General features: G+C 33.1%; 1 protein-coding gene across 1 annotated transcript in view; it reads left to right on the top strand.

Moving 5' to 3' along the window:
• The first annotated feature begins 652 nt into the window (after positions 1 to 652).
• Positions 653 to 10,612, top strand: part of LOC134266906 (uncharacterized) — a 63,977-nt gene continuing 54,017 nt past the window's right edge. Inside the window, exon 1 of the mRNA XM_062749113.1 lies at positions 653 to 1,428. Within this exon, the coding sequence (XP_062605097.1) occupies positions 868 to 1,428 (561 nt within the window). The 5' untranslated portion in view covers positions 653 to 867. The remainder of the gene's footprint in view (positions 1,429 to 10,612) is intronic.

Raw genomic sequence — 10,612 nt, 5'->3', positions numbered from 1 at the left:
AGCTTTGATATTTAGACGGCCTTAAAATTATTTTTAACATCCAGAGGTGAAAAGGTACATTTTCCCTGGAAAATGGTATTCTTCTTATTTGGCTATTAGCATGCTACAAAAATAACATCCAGAAGTGAAAGATGGCAATTTTGCTCGACATTGTACCGTAGAATGCTCTCTGTAAAATTTTGCCATTATTATAGTATGCCATCACTGCTTCTGTTCGTGATTCGTAGCCTTTGCAAACCAATGAGATCAAATTTTATAAATGTCTAGAATTTTCTGTGGTGTTTTGAGCTCTTAAGCTGGGTATGTAGAATCTCAAAGAAAAAAGTTAAGGAAATTTTTCTTTGTTTGGGAACAGAAAATCAATTGGAGTACATTATATGAAATTTATATGTTTTTATTAAATTTTATGCACAAATAATTATAATATACATAAATGTCAATATCATGCGCTAGTAAATTTTATATATCCAACTTCTCATCAGGTTGGGAGGTGCTTAAATGCAGAGTGAGTACATTTAAACGCGAAACGTAAAATACCTCGCTAAAAACGAGTGTAGATTCTGGTGGCGGAGTAATTTTGCCAACGAGATACAGCGGGAGTTAAAAGCTCCAGTGATTGGTGAACCGCGGGGAATGCGCTGCAAGAGCGATTTTCTCCGAATCAAACGTCAGATTATGTATCTAAAAGTTAACATAATATTCACATAGAGATAAAGAACATTTTCAGATTGATACAACGGAAAAAATAAAATAATCGCGAACGTCTGGAAGAAAATGGACAAAAATTTAAATCAATGACGTATTTATTGTCCGGAGAGTATCTTTGAGTAAAATATGGAATATACCTTCAGGAAATAAAACAATCATATGTCGGAAAACCCTGAAGAAAGATTCTGCGTAACTTTAGATATTGACATACCTGATCAGCGTGACCGAAATGAAATCGAAAATGACGCGGGAAATCTGGCCTTATTACACCTAGAGGACAGAGAGTCCGCGATAGAAAATAATCCACAAGTGACCAACGATGACCAGGAAGAATGCCAGGCTACATTTTTCCTTGAGGATGAATTAAGTGACTCTGAAAATAAAAATGAAAGCAATAAAGATGGAGAGTGTGAGGGTCTGTTCATATCAGAAGATGGGTCGACAGAATGCCATGGCGATGGACAGGAAACAAATGGAAACGACGAAAACCCTTCTACTGACGACAATCTGGAATTTCCGCAGTTTCAGGTCGTGTATTCAGACAACGAAAAGTTTTCTGATGATGATGAATTGCCCGATTCTCTTGCTCCGTTTCAGGACAGAGGACGACGCGAATCCAAATGGAGCGCGACAATTTTGTTTGTGGCGTCAGAAGTTCAATTGATTATAGACCTTGCCGAGTTTTGTCCTCCCGAGGGATATCTCACGGAGCCATCAAAGGTTAGAATATTTTTTCAGTAATTACTAGCATTTACGAATTTCGATTGTATTTTGAAAAACGTCTATATTTTTGGCGAATTATTTTTCTCTTTGGCGTTTTTTTTTTTCGTGCAATGGACCTTTGTTTTTATATACATTGATTGTAACTGATTTCTGATCACTTGTTTTTGTAAAAGCTGAAACCTTACTAATGTGTACAAAATACTCCCACTCCAACAAATCCACGGGTTTTCTCACTATGACGTCGCATTTTAAGCTCGTTATAGCCGATAAACATTCAATATGCAAATTTTTACGAGTTGAAAAAAGAATTATGAATGGATTTCCCGTAAAGTTTGAAATGAAATTTTTACGTGATTTCACATTTGGTGTTTTATGTGGTGGTTAGTTATCAAAAGCAATTTTGTAATATCCGAAACATTTTACTAAAAAGCAAACTTATATATCTTTAATCTTATTATAGAAAAAGAGTCAAAGTACGATTTTCCCCTATCAATCAACTTATAAATGTGTTTTTAAAAAGAATTTCAAATAATTATTTGTGTTAGACCTTTACTTACAGAAAAAAAAATTCGAGTTTTATTGAATTTAATAATATTGAAAATAAGAATACTGTACACTTGAGAAGGACATTGGAAAAGAAAAGAAAAGATCTTTATATAGATCTTACTAGCTTATTTATTTTCTCAAAAATGAACTGTATCAATTTGCCAAAATGCTGCATCAATCGTAGATAATCATGTAGCGCCTGCCTATATCACAATAAGATATAATGAGTAAAAAAAATTAACGTTCCCAAAAGATTGCTTTATGAGCAACCTCTTGAATACCATCAAAAAATTAACAAAGTTACCGATAAATGATGCAGTTGAAGTTTAGATCTAAAATAAGACCTATTTTCTTCAAAATTTCTAAAATCTACAATTTACAGCGGGAAGCAAATTAAGGTCTCACTTTTAATGCTACATTTCCTCGTTTGTAATTGGTTTTCATGCCAGTGTAAGCGAAAGCGGGATTAAGTCTCTGTTTTTTTTTTTACTGTAGTGCAGTAATCACAAAATTCACCCCCCCCCCCCGATTTTTCATAAATTTACAGAGCTGTATTCAGTTCAACATGTAGATTTTGGAATAAGTTGGTGCAGAGGTTTGAGAGAGGTACCTGTCTCCAGATCAAGAATATTGTTCTAGATGGAGATACACATGTATGCAATTTTGTTTTGTGGGTTATACTGTATTCTTGAAGAATTTATTTACCTTCATATTTTTCTGCATTACTTTAAACAGATTAACTAATTGCTTTGCAAAGTCGACGTTTTTAACTCTTCGTCAAATTGGGTTTTGATCGCAAATTACACATCCCTACTGCGAAAGCCTTGATTTAGGTATTGTTAATGTTTAGAAATTTCACTTCATTTAAACATTATACATTCATGCAAATAGGAATTCAACAGCGAGCTTTGTCTGTGTGTTTGTTAGTTATCCTTCCTTCTATTATTTGTGATGAAATTGTGCAACAGTTTTATATCTTAAAATGACTTAGTACAATTTTTTGTTCAATACTGTCATATCGTGACCTAATTTTTAAGCCATAAATGTTTTTGAAAAAAATAAGGTTGGACAATTATTGCAAAATCTATACTATTTTCTACTTTGTATGATTATCAATTTATTTTTGTGTTTGAAAAGCAAAATTCTATATCGAATCCTCTCAAGATCTCTAAAGGATAAAACAGTCCAAAATGTTTTGTAACATACAGTGACTTCTATTTGTCACCTATCAATTCGAGATTGAAATAGCAATAAATAGATTTGGTGAAGTTTGTATGCTCTGTATTCTATAATACATTCAACTGAATAACCCAAATTGAAATCTGTTAATTTATAGTTATTGCAGTTAAATTAATTCACAATTTACATAATGGGCCAAAAGGGAACACATCTTGAATCAATTTTTCATACTTTTTTGAATGAAAACAGAAAGAATACAATGCAACAAAAAGAAAGTAACAGTTAACCAACCAAACCACAAAGAATATTTCAAAACTCATATTTTTAATGAGTTCAATTTTACATAAATGTAACCTAATTATCTCGAACCTGATGGGGGAAAAGCCTATCCAATATAACCAGATATCGAGATTAAAATTCAACAAGAAAAGGAGGTTGCAATTTTAACTGACTTCGACACATCCATGATATTCGATATCTCGAAGGAAAGATAACACACAAAAAGAAAAAAAAACTGAATATCTCGAGTGTAGAAAGTCTATTTTGATGGATGACCGTTTGGGCTAATATTTACATTGAGTAATAAGTATAAGGCTGACGCTATTCCGTTTCTGCTGTATACTTAGTTTACTTTTAATCTGCAACCGGAAATGACGGCGTTTAACATAATGGTGGTACTCTGACGGGAAAAGAGATGAATTTAACCATTGCATTGCACGTCCAAGGTTCTTCTGAATTGCATAATATTGATAAATGCGTCTTCGATTCTGTGTACAATCAGAGAACGTCTGCAAGTCGTATTCTGTAAACAGACTTGAAGAAACAGCGCTCTCAATAATGAGAAATGTATTCTTCTGGAAATTTCTATATCAAACATTTGGATAAAATGATGAGTATTAAATAACACGTATATCTCTTTTTCTATCTGTTATCAAACAATATAAATTGATGCACCTGCAATCGCTTTCACACCTAATCACGTTTCAAATCAATCGTGTATATTTTTTATTTGAACATTTTTTGACTAAAATTGAAATGTTCTTTTCAATTGTGTAGAAATGATGATTTGCTTTATTTCTTTTCTACTGATATACAGCTGAATATATTAAATATTAATGGCTTTTCATTTCGCATATATGCTGTCATATCTGCACACAGAAGATAAACAAGACGATGATACAATTTCAAGACAATTTTGAAACTGTACAGTATTCTTAATTTATCGTCCCCATTCCATGTCAGCAAAGTATAAACTTAAAATCATAATTTCCTTAGTTTGCCAATCCATGGTGACGGTCCTAGCATTTGTTGAGATTTGGTAGGAATAATCATTGTTTTCGAAGTTAAAAGTCCTATGTAACAGTTATTGTTAAAAAGTACAGTGAAAATGGCGTTATATGGTACATGTATCAAATATGCACAATGGAAAACAATTAAGGTAGGATTCTTCTCATATTTCTAATATTTAAAAATTAATGAAATTTTCACAGAATCAAGAAGACAATATCAGTAAGTGATCGTATCAGTGAAATTAAATTTGACCGTTTTATATTAAAGGCAAGGTCAGGTCAAGGTCATTATCTTTTTCCTTGACATTAAGAATAAAAAATAACTTGCCAATCATGTGATACCTACTTCTATTTCAAAAGTTAAATGATTGTTCTTTTTGCATAAAAACATATTACTATATTGGGTCTATAGCAAGATATTACCAAATCTACATAAATAATTTAACTTAACTGGATATTGGCTAATCCGAATTTTCTCTGTTTTTCTTAATTTTTTAGGATATATAAGTTATTTTCATATGCTTCCTATATTTTACTTTTTCTTATTTTCACATATAATAAAGTAGTCTTATAAATGTACAAAATGATACAAAAACAAAAAGATTTGATCGTTTACTATGAGAGAAAAAATACCATTTATCGATTTTTGGCTCAAATCTGCACTTTGATAGGAAGCGTTTAAAAGCTAATAAAGTTCTAATTTGTTTGATATATTTATTTGATATATTTTGAAAGTTTAGTCCCTCATTATTAATTTAACTTTCAATTGAAAATTTCTCCAAGTCTTCGATTGTGTAAAAATTATAACTAAATTCATTGTTCTATGATAATTTTGAGAGTTAGAAAAGAAGATATTTTCATATGCCACTATTCCGCCAAAAATATAGTCCCTGCTAGTTTTCAAAAGCAGTTTACCATTTCTATTGAAAGTTGTACAATTGTGATGAGGAAAGAAAAATAGGGTCTTTTAAATTCCTTACACCTCAATATATAAGATATATAAGCAAATATACTTTGAATGTTTCATCTAGTCAGAAACCAGAGAAGAATCTTACCTTAAACACATGTTGAAAATCACAACGTTACACATATTTAAACTTCATAAAAAAATAAGGAAAGAGAATCGTCATATAGGATTTCGAACATGACGATTTTTAGTGAAAAAAATCTTTCCGAGTCCTTTGTAGTAAAAATAAAATCAATAAATAAAACCCACTGATATGGTGTCCGGATAGGGCCATTTGCATTAGCGCGACATCGCGTTCAGATAAACGCGCCGTCGCGCTAACACACAACACGCCGTCGCGCTAACGCAACTTTGCACGACGCGCCGTCGCGCTAACACACAACACGCCGTCACGCGAACGCACAACACGCCGTCGTGCTAATACAACTTTGCACAACACGCCGTCGCGCTAACGCAACTTTGCAAGTTTCACAGTCTAGTAGGAAGTCGTGTATGGAAATATAAGACTGTGAAACTTGCAAAGTTGCGTTAGCGCGACGGCGTGTTGTGCAAAGTTGTGTTAGCGCGACGGCGTGTTGTGCAAAGTTGTGTTAGCGCGACGGCGTGTTGTGCAAAGTTGTGTTAGCGCGACGGCGTGTTGTGCGTAAGCGTGACGGCGCATTGTGTGTTAGCGCGACGGCGTGTTTTGCAAAGTTGTGTTAGCGCGACGGCGTGTTGTGCAAAATTGCGATAGCGACGGCGTGTTGTGTGTTAGCGCGATGTCTCGTTTATCTGAACGCGATGTCGCGCTAACGCAAATGGCCCTATCCAAACACCATACACTGATGATGTACATGTAATGAAGGATTTGTCATTATTTTATTTCAGTAAATAAATCTTATCATGTATAAGACATCGATGTTGAACGCTAATGATACAAAACCCAATAATGATACAATTTACGTCACTGACAGAAAACATTTTCATCAACTAATGAAATAAATTTTTGGCCAATTTAAGTTCACCCGTATATCATTTATGAATGCCAGTTTACATTTATCAGACCTATAGTTATCTTGAATCCAGTGAGGGAAAAATGAGAGATATCCGATAATTCCACGTAAAATTCATAAAGAAAGTGGTTTCAGGAATCGCTGTCTAGTAAGTAGATAGGTGCAGATCTGTAGCTCTCCGAAAAAAAATATATTGATAGACCGGAGAGCTACAGTGCCACCCATTGAAAAAAAAACTGTATATTTATTGCGCACAAAAAAGTGCGCTCGGTTCTCGATTTATTTCTCCATGTTTTTAAAACTGTAATCTCAAAATATTACTAACCGTGTGTTCCTAACATATTCTTTCGCTGTTTCCACAACAAAACAATCCTCATAATTGTTGTTAATAGTCCTCCTGACCCTGATATTGTTGTCATCGAACATTTCGCTTATTTATACTGCCATTTTGGTTTCAAAGATAATTCGGTCCAATATGCTTCGTTCAGATGTCAACTACGAGAGTACTTGATTGAGGATAAAGGAATTTTTTGAAATCTTTCCTTTTTTGCAATTGAGGTAAGAATTTGGAAGAATTTTCAAGAACCGAGCGCACTTTTTTTGTGCGCAATAAATATACAGTTTTTTCAATGGGTGGCACTGTAGCTCTCCGGTCTATCAATATATTTTTTTCGGAGAGCTACAGATCTGCAGCTAGTAAGTAGAGTACTGTACTAGTATGCCAGGACATCAACGATATAGTTGGAAACGTGGGATAATTTGTATAGCGTTCGAAGGCTGTTATGCATAAATCGTTGACGTTCCTGGCATACTCTACTAACTAGACAGTGATTCCTTATGTTTCCATTTCATTGTGAAATAAAATTGTAAATTTAGATTTTAAAAATGTACACTAATAGCTTTAAATAACACGAGGCCTCCCATGTCAATTTCAACATTGACGTCAAAAATCAGACAGCCGCACGACATTTACATGTATATTAGCCCTTCTTAGCGTTCAGGCACAGAAACAAACGCACGAGATTTACATGCATACTGTATACAGGTTTTTTTTTTCACTCTTTCACAATTGAAAACAATTGTGTCCGTTTTAAATTCGCCCAGTCATAGTTTTGTTTAAGAAATTATACTGCATTCTTTAAATTCACCCAAAACGGGGGCGAATTGTTTTCTGTATACAGTATTAGGCCTCCTTAATACCGGACCTATCGCTTGTCGAAATTAACATTCCAGTAGAATGATCAAGAAATCAACATTATTAACTTTCAAAGAGTTATCATAAAGAAAAAAAAACAGAAAGGGAAATATTGCAATTTTAACTGACTTCGACATATTCTTGGTATTCGAGATATCGACGTTCGAGACTCTACATCAATCACCCATTCGAATAAGTGATATCACCTATTTGAATTTCTTACAACAATAAATAATGAATGCTCCCTATAATATATAGATTACCACTGGAACCAAGAAAATTCGGACCTATTCGAATAGGTGATATCACTTTTTGGCAGTATATACCAAAACGGTGCCCCATACAAAGTAGATATTTTTCAGGTGCATACTAGTATAAGCATTATTTCAGGCTTTTCACTTCTAAAGACGTAATATATCCTCTACATTAACTTTCCATAAATATTTTCTCGATTTATTTTATGAAAACCTATTAACTGCATACGAGTTCGAAACGGTTTTTTAAAGCCCCTGAGTGGGCTTTTCCATCAATCATTAAGATTGATAATATTATATTTTACAGACTTAAACATACTTAATAAGACTGTTTATAACTATAACTAATATACACAATCTCTTTATTTATTTGAAGCAGGATGAACAATTGAAACTATTCCAGAATAAAGTTACATATCTACATCCACTGAACATTTTCTCATATGCATGTTCCTTCGCTTCTCTCAATCTAACCATAATTCTATTAGTTAGAACTGGATTTAAAAGCCACATTTATGACATACATATATTTCCTTTTCTGTGGCTTTGCCCTGACGTTAAATTGTGTTAAGTTAAAATCAGTATTCAAGATTATAATTTCAACAAACTTTTTATGCGAACTATAGCATACCTATAGATGAGAATTATTCAATGGCATCAACATATTTCACCTTGACCTTTCCTTTAACCTTGACCTAATGTTTTTGGTTAATTTTCAATGAACCCTCAGGCTCGAGTTGTGCACTAGTATACAATTACGACCGTTAATGTCATCGCATTAACGAACCAAAAAAAAAAAAAAAATCAATGTTATCATATTAAAATTAAATATCAAATTATTTGAAATTTTGAGTGAACTTTGCCAGAAGAGAAAATCAGGAAAACGATAAACTATTTATGGAACGTCTTTCAAACTGTGGAGGGCGAAATCGATAAGGAAACTGGTGACATACTGAAATAACTAAATACAGAAAACTCACCCCCGTGAAAATGATAATAAAAAGGAAAATGAACACGAAACTCAAGAAGCTAACTTTATTTTGACAAGTAATTACAAGAAACAACACTATGTTTACCTATTTCAACACCTGCCATCAATCAATTGCTTTAATGCGGAATGTAATTTTCAGATCCCGAGTAGTGAAATGTATACATGTAAGTTTCTATTTCCTTTCGCCCTCAACAAGATGGTAACATTATCTAAGTAATATAAGCAGACAATCGATTCAAGAATGTAAATTAAGCAGAATTTAATGGGTCTGCCACTCGCCATGAATGAAAGATGCCATCTTCACTGTCAATTTTTAATGTGAATGTTCCGTTTTAAATGTTGGAATTTAACTTGCTGTAAACACCCAAAATGTTAATGCTTATTGACGAGGCATAATAAAATATAAGTGCTAAATAGAGATGCATTGAACAGACGTGTATAATATGAATATTCTTAAGATATATTGCATAATATAGAGCACAACAAATTAAATTTCAACGCAAGAAATAAGTATGTTGCTATAATTATCGAACGAAGTGTACTTATTCTCCTTCTTCTAAAAGTCTTGAAAAAAAAGCAATATGATTTTTTTTGTGGTCTTGAATAGAACGTTTCAAATAAATACAGATCTGAACGGAAAACAAAACTCTACAAAGATATAAATAAAATATAAGTAAGACAATTTTAAGCAGTCCCGACACCTTTTTGTGGCCATGAATTGGAATTAACCAAGAAAGTTTTTAATGACGAGTTTAAATCCATTCTTCTTTGTATTTTTAGTTTTTGTTTTAGATTATTTTTCTTTGGGTTTTTAAAAAAAGTTTTTAAACAAGATGTATTTGTGAGACACTATGCGCCCGGTCGCAACAAAGTTCGAAAAAGCTATTTTAATCATATATGTCACAATCAAGGTCATAAGATAAAGATAAGATAAGATAATATTTATTTAAAGTCGGGTACATCAACCGACAATTGACCTTGGTGCCATTTGAAAGAACTTAGTTTGTGGGCTATGCTACCAAATATGAAGTCTCTATCTCTAACGGTTCAAAAGTTATGGTGAAAGATCGAAAAAAGCTATTTTTAGAATGCAAGTCACAGTCAAGGTCACAAGGTCATCGACCTTGATGTCATTAAAAGAATTTAATTAGTGGATGATGCATACCAAATATGAAGTCTCTAACTCCTATTGTTCAAAAGTTATGGCGAAAGTTCGAAAAAGCTATTTTTAGCATTTAAGTCTTAAGGTCATTGACCTTGGTGTCATTTGAAAGAGCGTGGATTATGCATACCAGATATGAAGTCCATATCTCTCACGGTTCAAAAGTTATGGCGAAGGTTAAAGTTGACAATAGACAGACCGGACAAAAAATAATATACGCCCCGGATCTATCTATTCGGGCGCATAAAAATGCAACAAGACTGAGGTCACTAATGATACCCCTGCCTCCCATATGATTATAATGGCAAGGTCCACGTTTTGCTATCTGCTATCGTAGACCCGGAATAAGTGTCAGATCATAAAGTAAAATATCAGGTAAACAGTTACATTATGTGATAAAATATCATAAAATTTTATTCAGTGGTATAGGAGTAATTGCAGATAAGAGATGAATAACCCTTCAATAAAATAGAAAGAATGGCAGTGTCGATGTTTTGCTTTGGGAAATCCAAAATATGTGTTGGATAAAAAAGTAAAATAGGAGGTGCATAATTGCAATATGTAACTAAGATTCTTTGAAATAAAACTAACATATGGAGATAACGA

This window comes from Saccostrea cucullata, unplaced genomic scaffold (assembly GCF_032062105.1).
Source record: "Saccostrea cucullata isolate Sc308-1 unplaced genomic scaffold, CSIRO_AGI_Scuc_v1 ctg243, whole genome shotgun sequence".
NCBI lineage: Eukaryota > Metazoa > Mollusca > Bivalvia > Ostreida > Ostreidae > Saccostrea > Saccostrea cuccullata.
Note: the sequence above shows the minus strand (reverse complement) of the source record. Positions and strands in the feature narration are given on the sequence as shown.